Raw genomic sequence first — 27528 nt, forward strand, 5'->3', positions numbered from 1 at the left:
ATATGTATATGTGATTAAACCTTCCTGTTGTCCTCCCGGGTCAAATTCACTCTGACTGTTCCTTCCCTCCTTCCTTCCTTCTTCCTTCTGTCCTTCCATCCTTCTCTCTTTCTTTCCTCCCCCCTGCCTTCCTCCCTTCCTTCTTTCCTCTGTCCTTCTTTCCTTCCTTATTTCCTCCGACCTCCCTTCTTTCCTTCCCTCCTTTCCTTCCTTCCTTCCTCCCCTCTTCCTTCCTCCCTCCCTTCCTTTTTTCCTGTCCTTCCTTCCCTTCCTGTTTTCCTTTCTCCCTACCTCCCACTTCCTTCTTCCTTCCTTCCTTCCTCCCTCCTTTCCTTCCTTCCTTCCTCCTTTCCTTCCTTCCTTCCTTCCTCCTTTCCTTCCTTCCTTCCTTGACTCGAGGACAACAGGAGGGTTAAACCTTGATTCATGTTTCAGAGAGTGTATTTTTTTATATTTTACACCACTAAACATCTATCACACAATATCATGTCCTATTTTGCGTTATATTTGTGTCACATTAGTGAGAGCGCAGTGAGACTTATCTGAGTGCGCATTTTATATTTTGAACAGAAAATATGAATCTGAGCAACGAAAATGTTTCCTGTGCGCGCTCAATGCAAACTTCATGTGCACTTGAGTTGGCACAGAGTATGTACCAGCCGAAAACATCTTTTCATTCATGATATTCAGTTATTTAATCAGGCAAATGAAAAGTCAGTGGAACATTCAGAAACTAAGTTATTAAACATTAAAGCTCAGTGAAAGTCTTTGAATAGTTTGTTACTTTGGCTCCATCTGGTGGTGGAATGAATAATGACAGGATGTTAGACAGCAGTGCAGACCTGTGTGATGTGCAGCTGGTTGTAATGAATGAGCATGTTGTTGTGTTTGTGTGAAGGTGTTTCTCTGCTATGGATCAGTGTGAGGACAGAGAGGAGGGAGTCCCTCCCTCTAAAAGCTCTCTGTGTGGGGAACATGACAGCCAGACCAAAGCTCAGAGGTGAGATGAGGATCTCTAACTGTCCATCACTGTTCTCCACTCACATCACTCCACCATCATTATTCACACTCACTGTCACATCTGACACTCAACTACTGAATAATAAGTCACAATAACTCAGAATGAACTACTAACTTTGTGAGTTAACAAAGAGCTCAACCACTGATTAGTCAACTAATCAACTAAGATGAGACAGCATCTTTCATCAGATGAGAGTTTGATGAACAGGAGAACGTTTCTCATCCACTGTCTTCTTACTGATTTTCATTCTGCTTCTAAAACTTCAGCTGCTGACAGTCTGCTCAACATTCATCTTTATAAACTCTTTGATTTGTTCATTGTTTATTTGTATCAGGATGCAGCAGCAGAGAGCAGACTCTCCTGAACCCAGCTGTGTGTCCATGAAGAGTGATGAGTCTATGTATAAGCCTATTAATTTTAAAGATGGACAACCTGCTGATGGAAGGTAAGAATTTAACATCCAGTAATCAGAGCAGCATTTACAGGAGTTCATTTAGTCATCATGACAGAACATCTTTAATAAGCTGAGTGCAGATTTGAGTCGTTAAATGTCCTTAAACGTGATGTTTTCTCCACAGAGTTCAGCAGCAGAGCTCAGAGGTTCCCAGTGATCAGTCTGCACAGCAGCATCAAACACAGCTGGACTCCATATTTATGGTGTGTACATGTACAAACACACCTTTTACTATTAACTCCATCAACCACAGATGAAATACTAAAGTAGCATTCAGGTCCTAACAGTGTCCATGCTGCTCTGTTTAGACCAGCAGGCCTTCAGACTGACACATGAATCACATGTTGTGTTCTACCAGTTTAAATGAAATGTTCACATCTTTCTGTTCCAGCTGCTGGAGGAGAACATCGTCACTTTTGTGAAGAACGAGCTGAAGAGAGTCCAGAGGGGTTTGATTCCAGATGACCCAGAATGCTTAGAGAGTCAGAGTGAGGATGAGGAGGTGTTGGACGGTGAGGAGGAAGAACAAATGAGGAGCAGCAGAGAGGCATTTCTGAATATCACAGTGCACTTCCTGAGGAGAATGAAGCAGGAGGAGCTGGCTGAGCGTCTGCAGAGCAGTAAGAGGATTTCTATAAATATTTAACATGATGGATGAATGAGACATTTACTGATGTTCTCAAGAAATTGAGGAAATGTGTTTATATATGTATTCTGTAGGTGAAACTGACATTATTTTATTAATCTTATTCATTGTGTGGTCATTAAGGAACTCCTGCAGGTTGTCAGTTTAGACTCAAGTCTAACCTGCAGAAGAAGTTCCAGTGTGTGTTTGAGGGGATCGCTAAAGCAGGAAACCCAACCCTTCTGAATCAGATCTACACACCGCTCTACATCACAGAGGGAGGGACTGCAGAGGTCAATGCTGAACATGAGATCAGACAGATTGAAACAGCATCCAGGAAACCAGACAGACCAGAAACAACAATCAGACATGAAGACACCTTTAAAGCCTCACCTGGAAGAGATGAACCAATCAGAACAGTGATGACAAAGGGAGTGGCTGGCATTGGGAAAACAGTCTTAACACAGAAGTTCACTCTGGACTGGGCTGAAGATAAAGCCAACCAGGACATACACTTCACATTTCCATTCACTTTCAGAGAGCTGAATGTGCTGAAAGAGAAAAAGTGCAGCTTGGTGGAACTTGTTCATCACTTCTTTACTGAAACCAAAGAAGCAGGAATCTGCAGGTTTGAAGAGTTCCAGGTTGTGTTCATCTTTGACGGTCTGGATGAGTGTCGACTTCCTCTGGACTTCCACAACACTGAGATCCTGACTGATGTTACAGAGTCCACCTCAGTGGATGTGCTGCTGACAAACCTCATCAGGGGGAAACTGCTTCCCTCTGCTCGCCTCTGGATAACCACACGACCTGCAGCAGCCAATCAGATCCCTCCTGAGTGTGTAGACATGGTCACAGAGGTCAGAGGGTTCACTGACCCACAGAAGGAGGAGTACTTCAGTAAGAGATTCAGAGATGAGGAGCAGGCCAGCACCATCATCTCCCACATCAATACATCACGACGCCTCCACATCATGTGCCACATCCCAGTCTTCTGCTGGATCACTGCTACAGTTCTGGAGGATATGTTGAAAAGCAGAGATGGAGGAGAGCTGCCCAAGACCCTTACTGAAATGTACATCCACTTCCTGGTGCTTCAGTCCAAACTGAAGAACATCAAGTATGATGGAGGAACTGAGACAGATCCACACTGGAGTCCAGAGAGCAGGAAGATGATTGAGTCTCTGGGAAAACTGGCTTTTGAGCAGCTGCAGAAAGGCAACCTGATCTTCTATGAATCAGACCTGACAGAGTGTGGCATCGATATCAGAGTAGCCTCAGTGTGCTCAGGAGTGTTCACACAGGTCTTTAAAGAGGAGAGAGGGCTGTACCAGGACAAGGTGTTCTGCTTCGTCCATCTGAGCGTTCAGGAGTTTCTGGCTGCTCTTCATGTCCATCTGACATTCATCAAGTCTGGAGTCAATCTGCTGGAAGAAGAACAAACAACATCGCAGACACGTTTCTACCAGAGTGCTGTGGACGAGGCCTTAAAGAGTCCAAATGGACACCTGGACTTGTTCCTCCGCTTCCTCCTGGGTTTTTCACTGCAGACCAATCAGACTCTCCTACGAGGTCTGCTGACACAGACAGGAAGTAGCTCACAGACCAATCAGGAAACAGTCCAGTACATCAAGAAGAAGATCAGTGAGAATCTGTCTGCAGAGAGAAGCATCAATCTGTTCCACTGTCTGAATGAACTGAATGATCGTTCTCTAGAGGAGAATATCCAACAGTCCCTGATATCAGGAAGTCTCTCCACAGATAAACTGTCTCCTGCTCAGTGGTCAGCTCTGGTCTTCATCTTACTGTCATCAGAAAAAGATCTGGACGTGTTTGACCTGAAGAAATACTCTGCTTCAGAGGAGGCTCTTCTGAGGCTGCTGCCAGTGGTCAAAACCTCCAACAAAGCTCTGTAGGTGCACACAGAACTATCCAGATTAATGTAGTTTCATCTTTGTTCAATGAAGAAAAGTAAAGTTTGCAATTATTGTGTTCTGCTGATTCTTCTCCAGGTTAAGTGTCTGTAACCTCTCAGAGAGAAGCTGTGCAGCTCTGTCCTCAGTTCTCAGCTCCAACTCCTCCCATCTGAGAGATCTGGACCTGAGTAACAACAACCTGCAAGATTCAGGAGTGAAGCAGCTTTCTGCTGGACTGGAGAGTCCACAATGTGGACTGGAAACTATCAGGTCAGTTTTATTACTGTGTATATAAAGTAATATTTTTGTTTCTCTAACCCTAACCCTACCAAAAAGATTTAGTGTACTGTCTGAGCTGAGCTGATGTAACATAAAGTCTTGAAGGACAAACTCCTCCTGTTTATTGAGTTGAGAACCTTTTTAAGCTCATTAGATGAACTTTTGTGTGTGTTCAGTCTGTCAGGATGTCTGATCACAGAGGAAGGCTGTGCTTCTCTGGCCTCAGCTCTGAGCTCCAACCCCTCCCATCTGAGAGAGCTGGACCTGAGCTACAATCATCCAGGAGACTCAGGAAAGAAGCTTCTGTCTGTTGGACTGAAGGATCCACACTGGAGACTGGACACTCTCAGGTATGGACAGACAGGTGGACACTCTCAGGTATGGACAGACAGATGGACACTCTCAGGTATGGACAGACAGATGGACACTCTCAGGTATGGACTGACAGATGGACACTCTCAGGTGCGGACAGACAGGTGGACACTCTCAGGTATGGACAGACAGGTGGACACTCAGGTATGGACAGACAGGTGGACACTCTCAGGTATGGACAGGTGGACAGACACTCTGACTAACTGAGGGACTCTGGTTCATGTTTAATTGTGGATATGAGTGAAGGTGTATGAAGCTGATTGTGTCTTTGTCTCTTCCTCCAGGATGGACCATGGTGGACTGCAGAGACTGAGACCTGGTCTGAGGAAGTGTGAGTGTGTTTTCAGTTTGATTCATGAGAACTTTGAGAAAAACTGGATGAAATATGTAAAAGAAGTGAAGAAAGTTCAAAATGATGGAAACTGTGTTTTGTCAGAAATGGGCGTGGCCTAAACTGACATTTATCTTGAACCAATGAATCCATGAAACAGAAATTTCCTTTTGTTCATCACAGTTCAGGAGTTAAAAGAGAAATGTTTTATAAATGTCCACATGGTGGCGCTACCTGCTCCAAAATGTCCCTCATGTCTCTCCTGCAGATAAAGTTCATTCATTCATACTGACTTCAGCTGTTTGGAGCATTTGGACAAAAATGTGTTTGTAACAGACGACAGTTTTAGATGAAAATAACAGACTTGATGTGCAAAGACCTTCACTTTACACCAAAGTTAATGAAAAAACATGAATATTACTGAATATCACCGTCATGTTGACTGTTCATGTTCTAACTGAACTGTTAAAGGTCCACTTACTCTGTATGTCCAAAGCTTTCAGTCACATGTCATGGTCTTCCTCAGTGATGGAGTGTCTCAGTTGTCATGGAGATGGTTTAAGTTTGAATGGTTTCAGTAAAGTAGTTAATAAATCAACAGATGATAAACTGCAGCTGTATTGTGTCTCTCCATCAGATGCCTGTGAACTGGAACTGGATCCAAACACAATGAACAGAGAACTCAAACTGTCTGACAACAACAGGAAGGTGACATATGTGAAGGAGGATCAGTCATATCCTGATCATCCAGACAGATTTGACTCCTGTCCTCAGCTGCTGTGTAGAAATGATCTGACTGGTCGCTGTTACTGGGAGGTCGAGTGGAGTGGATGGGTTTATATATCAGTGAGTTACAGAGGAATCAGCAGGAAAGGAGACATTGCTGACTGTTGGTTTGGATGGAATGATCAGTCCTGGAGTCTGAGGTGCTCTGATGATGGTTACTCTGTCTGTCACAATAACAGCAGAACACCCATCTCCTCCTCCTCCTCCTCCTTCTCCTCCTCCTCCTCTGTCTCTAACAGAGTAGCAGTGTATGTGGACTGTCCTGCTGGCACTCTGTCCTTCTACAGAGTCTCCTCTGACACACTGATCCACCTCCACACCTTCAACACCACATTCACTGAACCTCTGTATGCTGGGTTTACAATCTGGTCCAGGTCTGGTTCAGTGTCAGTGTGTCCTCTGTAGGAGGGAGAGTCTCTCAGAAAGAAACTCTGCTGACTGAAGAAATAGGGTTAGGGTTAGGAGTGAACTTCATAAAGCGCCTTTCTACACACTCATTCATAAATACACTAATATATCTGAGAAACAGGCACCAAAAACAAAGTATGTAACATTCTCTGATGATAATAAAAGTTAACTACTCCTTATATGTTTATGACCCAGGTAGGCACCAAGCCAACAGATGTATTTTTATTCTAGTGTTTACAGCTACCAGTGTAACGTTGTTACTGTGATGATAAATGACTGTTAAATATTGAATGTGTGTCTATAATAAGCAGATCCTGGCATGTAGATGTGACATTTAACGTTTACATTTAACTGATTATAATGAATCATTTTATATTCAGTGATTTATATGAATTTAACTACTAATAATGACAACTATTGAGACAAAGACTCAACTAATTGTGACCTGATTTATTTTCTTTTAGCAGTGAAATGATTTACTCCATGACAGGAAATGACAAACTCTTGATTTATTGTACACAATAAAATTTCATGGTTAAAAAAGGTCAAACAAGAAGAGTTATTTCCAAGTGGCACAACGTGTTTGACAAAAACAAAGAGACAAGAAGTACCAATGTAAGAAGGTCTGAAAGATCAATCAATCAATCAGTCAGTCAATCAATCAATCAATCAATCTTTATTTATTATTATTCTAAGTCATCTCAAAGCACCTTACACATAAATGTCCACATAAAAAGACATAACAAGCCATAACAATATTATAAATTAATATTATTTTCCACTTTCAATGAATTATTTATTTTAACCAACATCAGTCCTGATAATAAATATATACATTTTTTTGTTTACATATAACAACGTTTTTTTTAAATGAAAAAAAAACCAAAGATTTAATTATTTTCTATATACTAAATGCAAAGTGAATTATTTTGAGGGGATTATCACAGTCTGGGAAATGTCAATGATTAACAACAACATTGATTCTGATGCATTATTATTTTTTGTGCAGTGTCAGATTAAATGTCCCTACTGAAACCTATTATAACTATTATAACTATTATAACTATTATAACTATTATAACTACATGTTTTGACCCCCTGGTAAAATAAGACTCTTTCATACATTCCTGTGTTCTGGTTAATTAGAGCCAGGGCTTCAGACTGTAGTTGTGTGTTTTGTCCACCAGATGGCGCCACTCAGCTTTATTAACCGCCATTGATCTCTATGGGAGAATATAATGCAGTGTGCCGAGCGGCCAGCAGGGGCGCAGACGAGCAGCTGGAGCCGTTAAACAAGCAGAGGAAGAACAGCAGCTGTTTACCTCCCGGTTGTTGTTTACTTCATTTTACCGTTTTCTAACAGGGAACCGGGCGGTGTCTCCATGGCAACGGGCCGGCTGGTGGAGGTGTACCTGGACCTTCTGTCCCAGCCCTGCAGGGCGGTGCACATCCTGCTGAACGCCACCAGGATCCCGCACCGGGTCCGGACCGTGGCTCTGCGGAGAGGTGAGGTACCGACCCGGTAACTACGTCACGGACCGGACCTGTAACTACGTCACGGACCGGTGTGTGCAGACAGTCAGTTTAAGTCCCGGAGTGTTTAGTTGACGTTACTTTTTGACCTTTGTCCCGGTGACCTTTGTCCCGGTGTGATGGTGACGTTTATTCCTCTCCCGGTAACAGCGTGTTTCTCAGAGCAACAGACTTAGTTACGGTCAGCTGGTTGGTTTATAATAATATGACTCACACTGAGCTCTAACTATAATAACTATAATAATAATAATAATAATAATAATAATAATAATAATAATAATAATAATAATATAACTCACACTGAGCTCTAACTATAATAATGATAATAATAATAATAATAATAATAATAATAATATAACTCACACTGAGCTCTAACTATAATAATAATAATAATAATAAGAATAATAAGAATAATAATAATAATAATAATATAACTCACACTGAGCTCTAACTATAATAATAACTATAATAATAATAATAATAATGATAATAATAATATTATAACAGAGTTCAGACTAAATGAATGTGTGTTTGTTCTGAAGGAGAACACAGAAGTCCAGAATTCATGAAACTGAACCCCATGATGAAAGTTCCTGTGATGGTGGATGATGGATTTATACTGACTGAGAGGTACACACACACACACACACACACACACACACACACACACACACACACACACACACACACACACACACACACACACACACACGTTGACGCCACATCCCACTTTGAGTACCCAATCAGAACTGAGTAAACCTCAAGCCCAAAAATCCCAGTTGAGGATGTTTGTCACATGTTGGTATTTATATATATAATATATAATATACATATATAGTGTGGTATATCTAGTTCTTTCTTTCTTTTAAGGTAGAAAAATGAGATGTGAAGCTCAGAGCAGTCAGAGGTTAAACTGTATAATATTATTATATAAGGACGTTTTTCCTGTTAGTTTTATTGATGCAGGAGATGTTAGGTTGTTTTATTACAAAGAAACTAAATGTTTTAAATACATTTTTAAGACTGCACCTCCTGACACCTCCATCACAATAACACAGAGACTGTCAACGTCCATGGTGTCTTACTACCAACCTCACGATGGGATGATGTCACATATCAGACGGCTCATATCTTTAGACCAGAATCAGCTGAAGGAGAGTCAGACTCTGTTCATACCTGATACTTTAGACTTTCATTACACATTAAAAGGAAATCTATTGAGTTTACGGTTAATGAGGAATATAAAGTTAACAGTGTGACTACCAACCCTGGTCTCCCCTATGCACACACACACACACACACACACACACACACACACACACACACACACACACACACACACACATATATACACACACACACACTCATTTTAGCTTCAGGTGAACTTGATGGCTCTAACGGTGACGTGGAGAGAAACAGGAGATCTCACTGTGTATGTGTGTGTGTGTGTGTGTGTGTGTGTGTAGTGATGCCATCCTGAAGTACCTAGCCACCAAGTACGACGTCCCCGAGCACTGGTATCCACGGCAACCAGAGAGACGAGCGCGGGTGGACGAGTACACGGCCTGGCATCACAGCAACACCCGACCCCACGCTGCCAAAGTGTTTCGACTGGAGGTACAAACACACACACACACACACACCTGTCTATCTCTCACCTGTCTGTCTCTCTGCCTGTCTGTCTCTCACCTGTCTGTCTCTCTACCTGTCTGTCTCTCTGCCTGTCTGTCTCTCACCTGTCTGTCTCTCACCTGTCTGTCTCTCTACCTGTCTGTCTCTACCTGTCTGTCTCTCTACCTGTCTGTCTCTCAGGTTCTCATCCCGACTCAGACGAGCTCTCAGGTGGACGAGGTGCGTTTGGTTCGTGCTCTGTCGGAGCTCGATGACACGCTGGATAAACTGGAGACGATGTTCCTTCGCCGCCAGCCCTTCCTGTGTGGTGATGACATCACCGTGGCCGACCTGCTTGCCGTCTGTGAGCTCATGCAGGTCAGAGGTCAAAGGTCACCATCAGTTTACTGAGAGATTAGCTGAGTTAGTCAGACCGATCATGTGACACTGCAGACTATCAGCTGATTGAGATCTGTTAACGAAACTTAACGAAACTTTGAATGAGTCTGTTAGACTGTTTGAATGTGTCAGATACTTGTTTAGCAGCTGTGTTCTGAGCATGCTGAGTGCGCGTCTGCAGCCTGCGTTCTGAGCATGCTGAGTGTGTGTCTGCAGCCGGTGGGCGGGGCCAGAGACGTCCTGCAGCAGCGTCCTCAGCTGCAGCGTTGGAGGACTCGCGTCCAATCAGCTGTGGGGGAATCGTTTGACCGCGCCCACGCTGTGCTGTTTGCCCTGAGGGACCGCCGCCACGCCCGCCTGTGACATCACTACAGGAGCCCGCCCAGAGGAATGATGTCACACCGTCAGAGCCAATCAGAACCTGCAGGAACTGATCAGCTGTGTGGAAGCGTGTGATGTCATCAGATGATTTCGAATGTAACTTAATCATTGAGCTTTCAGCCTCGTCTCATGGCCTTCCTCAGCAGATCTGTTGTCATGGAGATGTCGTCATGTGACCCAAGTATGGAAGTGAGGTCACGACGACAGGTTTCATCTTCAGATATGAAAATATGAAATATTCCTTTGTAATGAGAAAATAAATTCTATTTTAATTATTTATTGATTTATTTGTATTCCTTCGTGAACACTTTTATTAAAATGTTAATAATAATAATAATATTTATAATAATAATAATAATTCATTCACAGCGTGATAAAATTAGACATAAAAAAACTATTAGAAAGACAGTATAAACTTTATTTACAGTGTTTCAGTAGATGTGACATGGCTGCTTCTGATTGGTCGTCTGTTACGAGGTAGAGGGCGGGGTTAGTCTCCGTTTGGCTTGGTGGTCTTCATCATCATCTTCATCATCTCGCCCTCGTTTCCTCCTCGAGGTTGCCACGGGCTCCGCTTCCGCTGCCACGGCAACAACAGCAGCAGCATCAGGGAACATGAGCCTGTGAGCTGTGTTCAACATGTCATCATAGAATATCAATCAATCTCAATCAATCAATCTTTATTTGTATAGCGCCAAATCACAACAAAGTTATCTCACTTTACACATAGAGCAGGTCTAAACCGTACTCTTCAGGTTTTAATTTATAAAGAGACCCAACATTCCCACATGAGCAGCACTTAGCGACAATGGCAAGAAAAAACTCCCTTTTAACAGGAAGAAACCTCAGAACCAGGCTCAAAGTGGGCGGCCATCTGCCTCGACCGGTTGGGGTAGAGAGGAGAGAGAGGAAGAATAGGAGAGAGAGAGAAGCACATAGAAAATAAACATTGAAGCTAGAAGGTCCGGGACTGGAATCTGTCATCCGGACGTCTACAGGCCCAGATTACCTGTGAGACGAGAAAGCACAGACAACTCCGGGGAAGAATTTAGGTTATTGATGCATTAATAATACATGAATGTTATTGGATATAGATGGATGGATAGAGAGAGAGAGAGGAGGAGAGAGGAACTCAGTGCATCATGGAGGTAGGAGTCCCCCGGCAGTCTAAGCCTATAGCAGCATAAACTAGGAGCTGGCTAACTATAAGCTTTATCAAAAAAGGAAAGTTTTAAGCCTACTCTTAAAAGTAGAGAGGGTGTCTGCCCTCCGGACCGAATCTGGGAGATGGTTCCACAGGAGAGGAGCCTGATAACTGAAGGCTCTGCCTCCCATTCTACTTTTAGAGATACTAGGTACCACAAGTAGGCCAGCGTTCTGGGAGCGCAGTGTTCTGGTAGGTACATAAGGTACTATAAGCTCTTTAAGGTATGATGGAGCCTGACCAGTAAGAGCTTTAAAAGTGAGGAGAAGGATTTTAAATTCTATTCTAGATTTTACGGGAAGCCAATGCAGTGATGCTAAAATAGGAGTAATGTGATCTCTCTTTCTAGTTTTTGTCAGAACGCGTGCAGCTGCATTCTGGACCAGTTGGAGAGTCTTTAGAGATTTATTCGGACAGCCTGATAATAATGAATTACAATAATCCAGCCTTGAAGTAACAAATGCATGGATTAGTTTTTCAGCATCATTTTGAGACAGAATATGTCTGATTTTTGAAATATTACGCAGATGAAAATAGGCAGTCCTTGAAATTTGTTTTATGTGGGAATTAAAGGACAAATCCTGGTCAAATATAACTCCTAGGTTCCTTACAGTAGTACTGGAGGCCAAAGTAATGCCATCCAGAGTAGTTATATCATTGGATAATGTGTTTCTGAGGTGTTTAGGGCCAAGCACAATAACTTCAGTTTTTTCTGAGTTTAACAGCAGGAAGTTACAGGTCATCCAGGCCTTTATGTCCTTAATACATGTTTGTAGTTTAGTTAACTGGTTGATTGCATTAGGCTTTATTGATAGATATAATTGAGCGTCGTCTGCATAACAATGAAAATTTATTGAGTGTTTCCGAATAATATTTCCTAAAGGAAGCATATATAAGGAGAATAGTATTGGTCCAAGCACTGAACCCTGAGGAACACCGTGTTTAACTTTTGTTTGCATGGAGGATTTATCATTAACATTTACAAACTGATGATTGATGATCAATAGTATCGAAGGCAGCACTAAGATCTAACAGGACGAGGACAGAGAGAAGTCCATTGTCTGATGAAGTTAAGAGGTCATTTGTAACTTTTACCAGTGCAGTTTCTGTACTATGATGAGCTCTAAATCCAGACTGAAAATCCTCAAATAAGCTGTTATTATTTAGAAAGTTACACAGCTGATTGGGTTAGGGTTAGATATGGGCCTATAGTTAGCTAAAACCTCTGAATCAAGAGTAGGCTTCTTAAGAAGTGGTTTAATGACAGCTACTTTAAAGGACTGTGGTACATATCCTGTCACTAAAGACAGATTGATCATATCTAATAAGGAAGTGCTAACAGAGGGAAAGACTTCCTTAAGCAGCCTAGTTGGAATCGGGTATAAGAGACAGGTTGATGGTTTGGAGGAAGTAATCATTGAGGTTAGTTCTATAAGGTCGACTGGAGAGAAACAGTCTAGATAAATATCAGGTTTAACAGCAGTTTCTGAGTTTCCTATGTTAGAGGATGAATCAGTGCTAATTGAGGGCAGGAGGTGATTAATTGTGTCCCTAATAGTTAAGATTTTATCATTAAAGAAACTCATGAAGTCATCACTACTGAGAGTTAAAGGAATACATGGATCAGTAGTGTTATGACTCAGTTTAGCCAAAGTGCTGAAAAGAAACCTTGGGCTATTTTTTTTATATAGAATATCCTTTATTGTCATTGTACAACAGGTGTCACAACGAGATTGGTACGGGGTCTCTTCCCGTGGTGCAATAAAAGTCAAAATAAAAGTCAAAATAAAAATAAAGAAGTCTAAATAAATGTAACTATTATACATAAGAACAAAGAAATACTTTAAAAGCTATTTACACATACAAACACACATACACAGTCTATTGCACATATTGCACTTATGCCTATGTAACCTGAGGTAGGTGTTGAATACAGTACTGTATACAAGGTGCTGAGTTGAGGTGCTGGGGGTGGGGGTGGGGGTGGGTGGTTAACTGTTCAGGAGCCTGATAGGGATAGAAAGTGTTTTTGAGCCGGTTTGTGTGGCTCTTCAGGGCCCTGTATCTTCAGCCAGAGGGCAGAAGTTTGAAGAGGCCTTGGCCGGGGTGAGATGGGTCAGGCAGGATCTTCCTTGCCCTGTTTAGCCCCTGAGAGTCTGCAATGGCCTCCAGGGAGGGCAGGGGGCAGCCAATGATTTTTTGTGCCGTCTTGATGACCCCCTGCAGGGCTTTTCTGTCCTTGGCTGTGCAGTACGCCAGCACACTTTCTATCGTAGAGCGATAGAAGGTCTGCATCAGCTTTGCCTCCAGGTGGCATTTTTTCAGAAGTCTTAAAAAGTGCAGTCTCTGCTGAGCCTTGCCCTCAACCGCTGAGGTGTTGGTGTGCCATGTTAGGTCGTCAGCCACATGCACACTGAGAAACCTGAAAGAAGAGACTCTCTCCACACAGACACTGTCTATCTGTAGTGGGGTTGGGTCCACTCTCTTCTTCCTCCAGTCCATCACCATCTCCTTGGTTTTGCTAGTGTTCAGCAACAGGTTGTTTGCTGAACACCAGGCTCTGGACCTCCTCCCTGTATGCTGTTTCGTCGCCGTCATAGATGAGACCCACCACTGTAGTGTCGAACTTGACAATGATGTTATAGTGGTTGGAGGAGACACAGTCATGTGTGTATAAACCATACAGGAAGGGGTTCAGCACACAGCCCTGAGTGGAGCCCGTGCAGAGTGTTACCCTGGATTTCCACAGGGTCCGTCAGCGGCACCTTACAGCTGCGCCACAGTTTAGCTCCGTCCTCTGCCCAGCGTCAACCCACACCGGGAGCGTTACAGCAGCGGAGCGGTGCCTTGCGAGCCAGATCACGCGATAATCGCGAGACCACGAGATCCCGCGAACTGGGTGTATAAAGTCAACAACAAGAAACAACTGGTTTCTTTGCTTCTCGGAGGTGAAACGAGACCCTCTGATCTATTGACTGCTCACCTGGGGCCACCGGTTATGACGTAATGTGGATGTGAGGTTGTGATCTGCGCATTGTGTTTTATTTTGAAAGGGGACGGAAGTTTTATTATGCCGATTCTGTGTCTGACTTCCTGTCTGGTGCAATCTGCTCTGTTGAGCTTGTCGCGAGTTAGAAACGTGTCCGTGAAAAATAGAAATGCTGCGGATTGATAGCGCTGCGGCGCGGAGAGTCGCTGCTGGGACGTTGCTGAGACGTTGCTGACACGCTCCCTGTGGAAATACTCTCATTGATTATAGTGGTACCTATCAGCTCCGGTGACCGCGGCGCAGCTGTAACGTGCCGCTGACGGACCCAGTGGAAATTGGGCTTTAGGGTGGAGGATGTGTGGGACCCAACCCTAACTGTCTGTGGGCGGTCCGTCAGGAAGCTGTTGATCCAGTCGCAGGTGAGGGGTGGGAAGTCCAGGTCAGTCAGCTTCTTGATGAGAATGGTGTTGAACGCCGAACTAAAATCAACAAAAAGCATCCTGACATAATTCCCCTGTTTCTCAGTGTGACTTGCGGCAGTGTGGAGAACGGTGGCGATGGCATCTGCTGTTGACCTTTTTGCCTTGTAAGCAAACTGATGCTGGTCAAAGTTCTGAGGGAGGCAGGACTTGAGGTGGTGTAGAACTAGCCTCTCGAAGCACTTCATGACCACAGAGGTCAGTGCCACCGGTCTGTAGTCATTTAGGCTGCTTATGGTGTTTTTATGGTGACAGGAACGGTGGTGGCTGCTTTCAGGCAGTGTGGGACGGTGGCCACGTCCTTAGCTACGGGGTGGACAAAATAACAGAAACACCTCAACATCCAGCTGTTCACACAGAGGAGGGGTGGACAAAATAACAGAAAGACCTGGCAGGGTGGGACAGGAGAGCGAGTGTGTCTTGTACACAGGTTTCCTGTGTGGGAGAACAAATCATGAGGTCATCCACATATTGCAAAAGAGCAATACCAGCTGGTAGGTTGAGTGATTCTAGTTTGTCTTTTAATGCTGCATTAAAAATGGTTGGAGATTCAGTGTAACTTTGAGAGAGCCGCGAAAAAGTGTACATTTTGGATTCAAATAGAAAAGCAAACCAAAATTGGCTATCTGTATCCACAACAACAGAGAACCATTTACTGTCAGATGGAACTTGAGAGAGGATTGTGTGTGGATTTGGTGCATTGGGTGCGCCAGCGTGGACCACTGCATTTACTGCTTGCAGATCCTGTACAAATCTCCACTCATCGGGTTGCTCAGCATCTCTGATCTTCTTTACAGGAACGATTACTCCTGCTTCAAGGAGGGATTCAAACACTGGTTTGATGCCCTGTATGATTTTTGCATGGTCTGTATGAGGATGTTTGGTGTGATCACAACTGGTTTGGCAGCTTTAATCTGTCCTACATCATATTTGTGCATTGTCCATAAACATGATGGTATCTGACTTAACTCAGGAATTTCAGAGACGTCTTTTATGAAAATGTGATTGCAGAAGAATGAATCAAAGGAATCTTTTACCTCTGTGGCTGTTTTGGAAATCTGCGTCTGGAATGAGCTCAACAGTCTTTTCCGCAGTCAACTCAGCAGAAAACCTTTTTCGGTGCACCTTTAGATACGGATGGAGATCAACATCAGGATCTGATGTTTTTTGCCACCCGGAGGCCTCATTGCATGTTTTTATCCAAGGTCCCAAGTCCTCCCACCTTTTATTTTTGGGTTTGACCAGTGAAACATGGGGGTTGGAGTGTGGTATCCTGAACAGAGATTGAAAAGATGGATTAGACAGAGTTATAACCAGTTTAGTCTGAGTGTGTGTTTGTCCTGATCTGTCCGATACCACGTTTCCTCAAACTCACTGTCTGCTCCCTGTGAGAAGTGAGAAGTGCAGTGCAGGCCTTGTGATGTCATGATGTCAGTGTGTGTGTCTTTAGTGAGTGTCTTGGCCTCCTGTATCAGTGTGTTGTTGACAGAGTTGAGTGCAGTGTCTGGAATCTTCCACTGATAAGCATACATTAGGTCTTCCCTACCGTATCTGACAAAGGAATTTGTTTGGGGAATTTGAAACATTAAATCTTTCCCTAACAGATTTACAGGACAGTGTTTTGACAGCAAAAATGAATGTTTGAGCTTTCCCTTAATGTTATCCTGACATGAGAGTGGGGCTGTGTATTTCTCTATCACTCTACTCACTGTCTTTGCATACCTGCAGCTTAGCTTTGGGTTAGGGTTGATATCTTTCAGCATGATAACTGATTCTGTGGCACCTGAGTCTATCAAAAAAGTGATATCTTGTCCCTCAGCAGTGAGTGTGTGTTTTTGGCATTTTCTGGTATGCTTCGTGTGTGAATGTTATGTAATTTCAGAAATTCTTTCTTCATCAGTTTTTTGTGTAGACTCCAGATGTTGAATGGCTTGTGAGATAAGTTGTTGCTTGCTGTGTGTGTTTTGCATGTTAGTGGATGCACTTCTACTTATCTGCTGTGTGGAGTGATCTGCCATCTTAGCCCTTGCGTCATAACCATAGACTGTATATAAATTGGACGTAACATCCGTGATGTCACCCATTGGTTTGTGGACTGCTGCTCGGAGGCCAATAGTTTCGGACCTGAGCAGCGCCAACTTGAAAATTTCAGGTGCATGCTGGGAAAAATAAAAACATGGATTCTACTTATTTTAAGTTACTTCCACGTTGGCCTCATTTCAGAGGACCGGAACTCCCCGCCTGGTCATAACCAGATGAGTCCGTCACTGTCCTTTGATCCGCCCCTAGTCAATCAGCCTCGGTCTCATTTTCCTTGTTTTTCGGACACTCTTTAACCTAATGTCCCATCATTCCACATGTGAAACAAGCGCTGGGTGTCCCACAGCCTGCCCGCTGTCCTCTGTTGTGATGTCCTTGGCCACGCTCCCTCTGGCTTGGTGTTCAACACTGTGAGCTGTGCCATTTGCAGTCTGTCTGCCAGCTGGGCACTTTTTTGTGTTTTTAGGAATTTCCTTGCATGTGTGGCATATCTTTCAACTGTCTCAAGGTTGCCATAGTCCCATGACAGACAGTTACGTTTAACCATCCCACTGGTCTCTGGTTTGATGCCATTGATGAAGCGGTCTCGTAGGTGCACCTCCCATGGGGTGACTGGGTTATTCCCCCCCATGGCAGCTGGTCTTTGGAGGCCACTGTGTGTTTTGTGGATCTATGTGAGTTGGGTGAGATAATCACACACAGTCTCCTTGTCCTCCTGTCTGCAAACTGATATCTTTCCCATATCCAGTCTGAGAGGGAAAGCAGTTCTGATTCTGTCACAGAGCTCAGTTACTGTTTGATATTGAATGTTCGTTTCATCGGTCCATGTTGGATGAGCCAATCCTTGATCTTCTACAGGGACATTTCCAGCTACTATTGTCCATTTGTTTCCCATTTGGATCATGAGCAGTCGCTTCAGTTCATAGGTAGAGGGTCTGAATTGTTGTCAGAAAATGTCCAATTGTCATCTCCCCCATTTTGGACTGAGGGGAGGTGAGTAGCAGCTTCTTTCATGTCGTTCTATGTCCATGGTCTGAAGATTCTCCTCCAGCTACTTCAACCACACCCGCCGATAGGGGGGGACAAACGGGTCTGTTGTCCCGGGCCCAGGGTAGGGGGGGGGCCAGAACTGGGCCCACATTAAATTATGGAATAATTTTTTCAAAATAGGCCTATTTGTGGAAAAAATGTGTAATATTTGAGTTGCATAAAGCCTTTTAATTATTTATTCCTAATCGCTATTGAAATAGTGGTAGAGAACCCCCCCACCCCCAACACAAAAATGGTTTGGCCACTGATCAAAATTTGATATTGTCATTTGAAGTTCAGTACGCTAAAAATGTCCGGTCAGCCCAAGTCCGGTGCTCAGAAAAGTAAAGAAAAGAGAAGAAGAGAAGAAAAAGAAAATAGAGGCCTTGGAGATTTTCTAAACAAATATTTTAAAAAAGGTGGTGACGGTGAAGCTGGAACTAGTAAAGTCAACGTAGAGCAAGGTAAGAAACAGCGCAGCCACCGTTTACCTGCAGCCTTGTAACGTAACCTAACAGGTCAGCTCTAATGTTAACGTCCATTAGCTTGTATAAAAGCCTGACACAACACGTTATCTTTGACAGAAACAGTTGAGTTTGGTAGCTCCGTCAGAGAGGAGAGAGATGCAGCTGCAGTCAGGTGACCGAGAGAGTGATGCGGGAGAGCTGCCCCGCAACGGAGGGACAGAGACTTGGGTAAAGTTAGAAAGAGATTGGCAGATTCGAACTTCAGCGATCAATAGCTCATAAACGAAACATTGTTAAAACATAAAAAATGTCTCTTTCCTATCGTAGTAAGGTAGACTATTGACTATAAACTAATTTTCGCCAAAATGAGTCGTCATCCAGGCTGCAGGAAATATATTGCTCTCTATGCGCTGCGAGCGCTTAGGGACCGTCTACAAAGTGCAGAACCAAAGCAAAAAATATTAAATATCTCCACTTTTATTCACTGTAGTCTCACCAAATTCACTCCGCACACCAACGGTCACCTGATAATCACACTACAACAGTTATTTTATAAAAAATCTTTTTGCATATTTTTGGGGAATTTTATTGTGAAAAATCGTCAATAGCGTTAATATTATACAGTGTAAGATGACCAAAATCATGCTACACAACAAGGGTCACCTAATAATCATACTACAACATTTATTTTAGGAAAATTAGTTTTGATATAATTTTGGGGATTTTTTATATTCAAAAATCTTCAATATCGTCAATATTATACACTGTATACTCACCAAAATCATGATACACAACAAGGGTCACCTGATAATCATACTACAACGACGACAACGTGGGGCGGCTGTGGCTCATTGAGGTAGAGCGGTCGTCCTCCAATTGGAAGATTGGTGGTTCGATTCCTGGCTCCTCCAGTCTACACGTCGATGTGTCCTTGGGCAACTTAACCCCTAATTGCTCCCGTTGCTGTGCCAACGGTGTATGAACGCGAGTGAATGGGTAGTTTCCTCCTGATGTGCAGGTTGGCACCCTGCGTGGTAGCTGCCTGCCATCAGTGTATGAATGTGTGTGAATGAGGTGAATGAGTTGTAGAGTAAAGCGCTTTGAGTGGTCGAAAAGACTAGAAAGGCGCTTTATAAGTACAGTCCATTTACAACAGTTATTTAAGGAAAAAAAAATTGCATATTTTTGGGGAATTTTATTTTGAAAAATCATCAATAGCGTTAATATTATACAGTGTAGGATGACCAAAATCATGCTACACAACAAGGGTCACCTGATAATCGTACTACAACAGTAATTTCTGAAAAATGTGTTTTTGCATATTTTTGGGGAATTTTATTGTGAAAAATCGTCAATAGCGTTAATATTGTACACTGTATACTCAACAAAATCATGCTACACAACAATGGTCACCTGATAATCATACTATAACAGTTATTTCAGGGGGGGGGGGAAATTGAATATTTTTGGGGATTTTTATTGTGAAAAATCGTCACTAGCGTTAATATTATACACTGTATACTCAACAAAATCATGCTACACAACAAGGGTCACCTGGTAATCATACTACAACGACAACAACATGGGGCGGCTGTGGCTCAGGAGGTAGAGCGGTCGTCCTCCAATTGGAAGATTGGTGGTTCGATTCCTGGTTCCTCCAGTCTACACGTCGATGTGTCCTTGGGCAACTTAACCCTTAATTGCTCCCGTTGCTATGCCAACGGTGTATGAACGCGAGTGAATGGGTAGTTTCCTCCTGATGTGCAGGTTGGCACCCTGCGTGGTAGCTGCCTGCCATCAGTGTATGAATGTGTGTGAATGAGGTGAATGAGTTGTAGTGTAAAGCGCTTTGAGTGGTCGAAAAGACTAGAAAGGCGCTTTATAAGTACAGTCCATTTACAACAGTTATTTAAGGAAAAAAAATTGCATATTTTTGGGGAATTTTATTTCGAAAAATCGTCAATAGCGTTAATATTATACATTGTATACTCACCAAAATCATGCTATACAACAAGGGTCACCTGATAATCATACTACAACAGTTATTTCAGAAAAATGTGTTTTTGCATATTTTTGGGGAATTTTATTGTGAAAAATCGTCAATAGCGTTAATATTATACAGTGTAGGATGACCAAAATCATGCTATACAACAAGGGTCACCTGATAATCATACTACAACAGTTATTTCAGAAAAAAAATGTTTTTGCATATTTTTGGGGAATTTTATTGTGAAAAATCGTCAATAGTGTTAATATTATACCGTGTATCCTCAACAAAATCATGCTATACAACAATGGTCACCTGATAATCCTTACTTCAACAGTTATTTCAGAAAAATGTGTTTTTGCATATTTTTGGGGAATTTTATTGTGAAAAATCGTCAATAGCGTTAATATTATACAGTGTAGGATGACCAAAATCATGATACACAACAAGGGTCACCTGATAATCATACTACATCAGTCATTTCAGAAAAAATGTGTTGATTTAGCATTTAGTTCAGTATTATTTTGGTGAGTATACAGTGTATAATATTAACGCTATTGACGATTTTTCACAATAAGATTCTCCAAAAATAAACAAAAACACATTTTCTGAAATAACTGTTGTAGTATGATTACCAGGTGTAATGTAAAAATATTCTATCCCCCTGCGTTCTTAGAACTGCAAACCTTAAACTAAACGATCATTGATGGTAATATTCAAAGATTTATCAATGTACACAAAGACTGTTTTTATTGGGGCCCAGACCCGAAGCTTCCCCAATGCTACAGCGGTAAGCACCTGCCCTGTTAATACGTCTATTACAACACACCCACGGTGGTGAGGATCTATTGTTTCTGAATTTACTCACCAGAAAGACAAGGTTGTGTGCCAGAAAAGGTTCCTTGATCACGCTAGTGAGTGGGCGTCGGTCCTCACGTGTCAGGTCCCCCGCTTCTCTACCCTCTTTGACAGGGAGGTTTGAGGTTTTTTGCCGCCTCACGGGTGATCCTCCGACAACGCCAAGCTTGTTCTGGCAATTTTCTATTAAAGAGCACAAAGTCGGTTGTTGTCTTTCTGAGAGTTTATTCGGTCGCCTGCAGACGGACTCTTTGCTGTCTCAAGTATGAGATGGCATGAATGAGCCCAGAGCAGAAGTTGTCAGATTATATACAATCTACATTATCTTGTGAAAGGATGAAGTTGTTCTACCATCAGAACAATGTCAGCACAATAGTCATAATGTGTTGTACAATGAGGACAATGGTTAGTCAGTAGATTTTAACATGCATGATGTTCACTCAATCAGTTTCAGTAACACTTTACTTGAAGGTTTCGTCATAACCGTTACATGACACAGTCATGACTGTTTATGACTGTTGTCATTAAGTGTCATTCGGTTTTTTTAATGACGAGTTGACATTGTTTGGCTTGTCTTGATTATGACAACTTGACATTAACAAAATATGCACCTATTTTTGTTTTTATGGCAAGTTGACATAATGATTATTATAATTAGATGTATAAGGTTACAGACCAATTCTAGCACTTGGTCATAGAAGTTTAACAGGATACGGACAGGAAACTCAAAACTGACTGTCATGACTCCATTATGACAGTTTAATGAAGGGTTAGGGTTAACACATTTTCTGGTCATGTCAATCTTATGACGATACCTTTAAGTAAAGTGTTACCGGAGTTGGTAACACAGTTAGAGACAGTGAATGCTTACGACTGAATATCAGAAGATGAATAATAAGAATTCCCATTACAATCTTTAGTTAGAAAATCAACGTTGTTTCAATATTAATTGAGGGTGCAAACTGATGCAGAATCAGATTCAACGTGGTTTTGATGACTCTTTGCTATGTGTGAATGCAGGAGCGTGTCAGAGATGTGAACTAACAGGTTTTGGCTTTAAATAGACAGAGCACACCTGGGCCAGGTATGTCCCACAGAGCACAGAAAAGCAGAGGATCATCACATCTCTCTCTCTCTCTCTTTCACCTGTCTGCAAACACGGAAGAGAACCAGCTCGAGGACGAGGTAGGCAGTGTATTAATAACAATATGATGAATATGATGTAAAGTGAGAAATGTATTTAACCCTGTAGAAGCAGAGAAATCTCTCCGTATATGCACACTGTAATGAAGCTTTCCAGAGAACTGATTGCAGATATAATGATCAGTCATCACGACATTAAGCAGGCCGCTGGTTTGGCTGCTAGTTATATGAAGTAAAGCTTTCATCATTTAATTCAACTTACTGATTATATCCTCATTTTATATTTATTGTTATAGGACCATCTCCAAGTGGAATATAGTTTGTCCCAGTTTGGTTAAAGTACGGGCCTTTGTTTCTGATCCTTTTTCTTTACTTTCACTTTCTTTGTCTTTAAATATAAATATATAAATATAAATTCAGAGATGTCCTTTTTGCGTGTTTCTAGTATAACACTGGTTGCCTGTATTTCAGTGGATACTTGCTTATGATGTGTGATCTTCTGAGAGTGTACTGCTGTTTTCGTTTCTCTATTTTTGGGTTCAAAGCTTTATTAGGAGCCTCCATTCCTGCCTGTGTATTTCAGCTGCAAGTATCAAGTGATTTAGTCAGTGCTGCATGTTTTAAAGTGTTACTGAGCAGTTAGCTGTTCATGTGTGAACTCTGTCACACTATTACTAATAATAATGTACATTGATATTAATATTACTACTGTACTGCCCATTGTTCCACTATGACAGCACTATGTAAACTTTCACTGACTGCTAATACTATAAAATCAGTTATATGAGTATGAACATGTAATATACAGTATGTACCCCATATAATATAAAGACTCATCTTTTGGGTCATTTTCAAATGGTTCAGCACCCTGCCCAACAACTGAAGCTGGCTGTTAAAGGGTTTGGGTACGATGACATTCATTGTACTAAACTTTAGATAAATAGACTAAAGTGACTGACTGTTGTTTGTGTTAAACTGTTTCTTGAAGTCAGTAATTGTGTGGTTGATTCATTTAATTGGTCGTATCAAAGGTCGCCTCATTCAGTCATCTTATACATGATAAACATTATTAAAGTTATTATAATAACTAATCCACAGTTACAACAGAAAGAGTTTGTTTCACAGGTGGGACGTTTAGTGATGAACAGGTAATAAAAGCCATATAATAATATACTATGAAATGTGTTAAAAGAAGGTGACAGAAATACTGTTAAACATCTTTTCATTCATGATATTCAGTTATTTAATCAGGCAAATGAAAAGTCAGTGGAACATTCAGAAACTAAGTTATTAAACATTAAAGCTCAGTGAAAGTCTTTAAATAGTTTGTTACTTTGGCTCCATCTGGTGGTGGAATGAATAATGACAGGATGTTAGACAGCAGTGCAGACCTGTGTGATGTGCAGCTGGTTGTAATGAATGAGCATGTTGTTGTGTTTGTGTGAAGGTGTTTCTCTGCTATGGATCAGTGTGAGGACAGAGAGGAGGGAACCCCTCCCTCTAAACGCCCTCGTTGTGAGGAACATGACAGCCAGACCAAAGCTCAGAGGTGAGATGAGGATCTCTAACTGTCCATCACTGTTCTCCACTCACATCACTCCACCATCATTATTCACACTCACTGTCACATCTGACACTCAACTACTGAATAATAAGTCTCAATAACTCAGAATGAACTACTATCTTTGTGAGTTAACAAAGAGCTCAACCACTGATTAGTCAACTAATCAACTAAGATGAGACAGCATCTTTCATCAGATGAGAGTTTGATGAACAGGAGAACGTTTCTCATCCACTGTCTTCTTACTGATTTTCATTCTGCTTCTAAAACTTCAGCTGCTGACAGTCTGCTCAACATTCATCTTTTTAAACTCTTTGATTTGTTAATTGTTTGTTTGTATCAGGATGCAGCAGCAGAGAGCAGACTCTCCTGAACCCAGCTGTGTGTCCATGAAGAGTGACTGGTCTATGGATCGTCCTATTGCGTTTAAAGATGGACAACCTGCTGATGGAAGGTAAGAATCTAATAATGGTTGGTTGGCTGTTTGGGCTGAATAAGCCTCCTGTGTTATGTGGGGCGGAGCAGGTGAACCAGGCACAAACACCACAGACAGACAGGCTTACAGGCCATAAAGGGAAAGCAGTTCAAACAAGGTTCAAACCAGCAGGAAGGAGGAGCTGGCGGGGTGTCTGTGGAGGCAGCAGAGACTCAGTGATGCTGGACAGCAGAGACTCAGTGATGCTGGACAGCAGAGACTCAGTGAAGCTGGGCAGCAGTTCTTTGGCGTTAACTACATGCTTTTTCACTTCTTTATTCATATCAGGATGCAGCAGCAGAGAGCAGACTCTCCTGAACCCAGCTGTGTGTCCATGAAGAGTGATGAGTCTATGTATAAGCCTATTAGGTTTAAAGATGGACAACCTGCTGATGGAAGGTAAGAATTTAACATCCAGTAATCATAGCAGCATTTACAGGAGTTCATTTAGTCATCATGACAGAACATCTTTAATAAGCTGAGTGCAGATTTGAGTCGTTAAATGTTCTGAAACGTGAAGTTTTCTCCACAGAGTTCAGCAGCAGACCTCAGAGGTTCCCAGTGATCAGTCTGCACAGCAGCATCAAACACAGCTGGACTCCATATTTATGGTGTGTACATGTACAAACACACCTTTTACTATTAACTCCATCAACCACAGATGAAATACTAAAGTAGCATTCAGGTCCTAACAGTGTCCATGCTGCTCTGTTTAGACCAGCAGGCCTTCAGACTGACACATGAATCACATGTTGTGTTCTACCAGTTTAAATGAAATGTTCACTTTATCTTTCTGTTCCAGCTGCTGGAGGAGAACATCGTCACTTTTGTGAAGAACGAGCTGAAGAGAGTCCAGAGGGGTTTGATTCCAGATGACCCAGAATGCTTAGAGAGTCAGAGTGAGGATGAGGAGGTGTTGGACGGTGAGGAGGAAGAACAAATGAGGAGCAGCAGAGAGGCATTTCTGAATATCACAGTGCACTTCCTGAGGAAAATGAAGCAGGAGGAGCTGGCTGAGCGTCTGCAGAGCAGTAAGAAGATTTCTATAAATATTTAACATGATGTATGAATGAGACATTTACTGATGTTCTCAAGAAATTGAGGAAATGTGTTTATATATGTATTCTGTAGGTGAAACTGACATTATTTTATTAATCTTATTCATTGTGTGGTCATTAAGGAACTCCTGCAGGTTGTCAGTTTAGACTCAAGTCTAACCTGCAGAAGAAGTTCCAGTGTGTGTTTGAGGGGATCGCTAAAGCAGGAAACCCAACCCTTCTGAATCAGATCTACACACCGCTCTACATCACAGAGGGAGGGACTGCAGAGGTCAATGCTGAACATGAGATCAGACAGATTGAAACAGCATCCAGGAATCCGGTCAGACCAGAAACAACAATCAGACATGAAGACATCTTTAAAGCCTCACCTGGAAGAGATGAACCAATCAGAACAGTGATGACAAAGGGAGTGGCTGGCATTGGGAAAACAGTCTTAACACAGAAGTTCACTCTGGACTGGGCTGAAGATAAAGCCAACCAGGACATACACTTCACATTTCCATTCACTTTCAGAGAGCTGAATGTGCTGAAAGAGAAAAAGTACAGCTTGGTGGAACTTGTTCATCACTTCTTTACTGAAACCAAAGAAGCAGGAATCTGCAGGTTTGAAGAGTTCCAGGTTGTGTTCATCTTTGACGGTCTGGATGAGTGTCGACTTCCTCTGGACTTCCACAACACTGAGATCCTGACTGATGTTACAGAGTCCACCTCAGTGGATGTGCTGCTGACAAACCTCATCAGGGGGAAACTGCTTCCCTCTGCTCGCCTCTGGATAACCACACGACCTGCAGCAGCCAATCAGATCCCTCCTGAGTGTGTAGACATGGTCACAGAGGTCAGAGGGTTCACTGACCCACAGAAGGAGGAGTACTTCAGGAAGAGATTCAGAGATGAGGAGCAGGCCAGCACCATCAGCTCCCACATCAAGACATCACGAAGCCTCCACATCATGTGCCACATCCCAGTCTTCTGCTGGATCACTGCTACAGTTCTGGAGGATATGTTGAAAAGCAGAGATGGAGGAGAGCTGCCCAAGACCCTGACTGAAATGTACATCCACTTCCTGGTGCTTCAGTCCAAACTGAAGAACATCAAGTATGATGGAGGAACTGAGACAGATCCACACTGGAGTCCAGAGAGCAGGAAGATGATTGAGTCTCTGGGAAAACTGTCTTTTGAGCAGCTGCAGAAAGGCAACCTGATCTTCTATGAATCAGACCTGACAGAGTGTGGCATCGATATCAGAGTAGCCTCAGTGTGCTCAGGAGTGTTCACACAGGTCTTTAAAGAGGAGAGAGGGCTGTACCAGGACAAGGTGTTCTGCTTCGTCCATCTGAGCGTTCAGGAGTTTCTGGCTGCTCTTCATGTCCATCTGACATTCATCAAGTCTGGAGTCAATCTGCTGGAAGAAGAACAAACAACATCGCAGACACGTTTCTACCAGAGTGCTGTGGACGAGGCCTTAAAGAGTCCAAATGGACACCTGGACTTGTTCCTCCGCTTCCTCCTGGGTTTTTCACTGCAGACCAATCAGACTCTCCTACGAGGTCTGCTGACACAGACAGGAAGTAGCTCACAGACCAATCAGGAAACAGTCCAGTACATCAAGAAGAAGATCAGTGAGAATGTGTCTGCAGAGAGAAGCATCAATCTGTTCCACTGTCTGAATGAACTGAATGATCGTTCTCTAGTGGAGGAGATCCAACAGTCCCTGAGATCAGGAAGTCTCTCCACAGATAAACTCTCTCCTGCTCAGTGGTCAGCTCTGGTCTTCATCTTACTGTCATCAGAAAAAGATCTGGACGTGTTTGACCTGAAGAAATACTCTGCTTCAGAGGAGGCTCTTCTGGGGCTGCTGCCAGTGGTCAAAACCTCCAACAAAGCTCTGTAGGTGCACACAGAACTATCCAGATTAATGTAGTTTCATCTTTGTTCAATGAAGAAAAGTAAAGTTTGCAATTATTGTGTTCTGCTGATTCTTCTCCAGGTTAAGTGTCTGTAACCTCTCAGAGAGAAGCTGTGCAGCTCTGTCCTCAGTTCTCAGCTCCAACTCCTCCCATCTGAGAGATCTGGACCTGAGTAACAACAACCTGCAGGATTCAGGAGTGAAGCAGCTTTC

The 27528-nt window shown here is 42.6% G+C and overlaps 4 protein-coding genes across 4 annotated transcripts; all 4 read left to right on the forward strand.

Annotated features, from left to right (window-relative positions):
• The first annotated feature begins 872 nt into the window (after positions 1-872).
• LOC133979437 (NLR family CARD domain-containing protein 3-like) lies at positions 873-4016 on the forward strand. The gene is made up of 6 exons (XM_062417947.1): positions 873-1000; positions 1356-1466; positions 1600-1678; positions 1867-1914; positions 2026-2095; positions 2257-4016. Exons 1-6 carry the CDS (start codon positions 912-914, stop codon positions 4014-4016), a joined length of 2157 nt encoding a protein of 718 aa, XP_062273931.1. The 5' UTR covers positions 873-911.
• Positions 4017-4952: 936 nt separating this feature from the next.
• LOC133978640 (stonustoxin subunit beta-like) lies at positions 4953-6256 on the forward strand. The gene is made up of 2 exons (XM_062416935.1): positions 4953-4998; positions 5636-6256. Exons 1-2 carry the CDS (start codon positions 4953-4955, stop codon positions 6187-6189), a joined length of 600 nt encoding a protein of 199 aa, XP_062272919.1. The 3' UTR covers positions 6190-6256.
• A 1202-nt stretch (positions 6257-7458) lies between these two features.
• Positions 7459-10393, forward strand: LOC133978634 (glutathione S-transferase theta-1-like). Its single transcript, XM_062416926.1, has 5 exons — positions 7459-7698; positions 8268-8355; positions 9192-9342; positions 9538-9714; positions 9952-10393. The coding sequence occupies exons 1-5, from the start codon at positions 7575-7577 to the stop codon at positions 10096-10098; spliced, it is 687 nt and encodes a 228-aa protein (XP_062272910.1). The 5' UTR covers positions 7459-7574; the 3' UTR covers positions 10099-10393.
• A 13370-nt stretch (positions 10394-23763) lies between these two features.
• LOC133978603 (NLR family CARD domain-containing protein 3-like) lies at positions 23764-27300 on the forward strand. Its single transcript, XM_062416881.1, has 6 exons — positions 23764-23861; positions 24217-24327; positions 24637-24747; positions 24881-24959; positions 25151-25379; positions 25541-27300. The coding sequence occupies exons 1-6, from the start codon at positions 23773-23775 to the stop codon at positions 27298-27300; spliced, it is 2379 nt and encodes a 792-aa protein (XP_062272865.1). The 5' UTR covers positions 23764-23772.
• Positions 27301-27528: the final 228 nt, after the last annotated feature.

This window comes from Scomber scombrus, chromosome 4, assembly GCF_963691925.1.
Source record: "Scomber scombrus chromosome 4, fScoSco1.1, whole genome shotgun sequence".
Taxonomy (NCBI): Eukaryota; Metazoa; Chordata; class Actinopteri; order Scombriformes; family Scombridae; genus Scomber; species Scomber scombrus.

Coding starts and splice junctions, on each gene's coding strand:
- LOC133978603 (XM_062416881.1), top strand. CDS start 23,773: ATGGATCAGTGTGAGGACAGAGAGGAGGGAACCCCTCCCTCTAAACGC. Junction 24,748..24,880: donor GGACAACCTGCTGATGGAAG/GTAAGAATTTAA, acceptor TTTTCTCCACAG/AGTTCAGCAGCAGACCTCAG. Junction 24,960..25,150: donor AGCTGGACTCCATATTTATG/GTGTGTACATGT, acceptor TTTCTGTTCCAG/CTGCTGGAGGAGAACATCGT.
- LOC133978634 (XM_062416926.1), top strand. CDS start 7,575: ATGGCAACGGGCCGGCTGGTGGAGGTGTACCTGGACCTTCTGTCCCAG. Junction 9,343..9,537: donor CCAAAGTGTTTCGACTGGAG/GTACAAACACAC, acceptor TCTGTCTCTCAG/GTTCTCATCCCGACTCAGAC. Junction 9,715..9,951: donor CCGTCTGTGAGCTCATGCAG/GTCAGAGGTCAA, acceptor GTGTGTCTGCAG/CCGGTGGGCGGGGCCAGAGA.
- LOC133978640 (XM_062416935.1), top strand. CDS start 4,953: ATGGACCATGGTGGACTGCAGAGACTGAGACCTGGTCTGAGGAAGT. Junction 4,999..5,635: donor GAGACCTGGTCTGAGGAAGT/GTGAGTGTGTTT, acceptor TCTCTCCATCAG/ATGCCTGTGAACTGGAACTG.
- LOC133979437 (XM_062417947.1), top strand. CDS start 912: ATGGATCAGTGTGAGGACAGAGAGGAGGGAGTCCCTCCCTCTAAAAGC. Junction 1,679..1,866: donor AGCTGGACTCCATATTTATG/GTGTGTACATGT, acceptor TTTCTGTTCCAG/CTGCTGGAGGAGAACATCGT. Junction 1,915..2,025: donor TGAAGAACGAGCTGAAGAGA/GTCCAGAGGGGT, acceptor AGCAGAGAGGCA/TTTCTGAATATCACAGTGCA.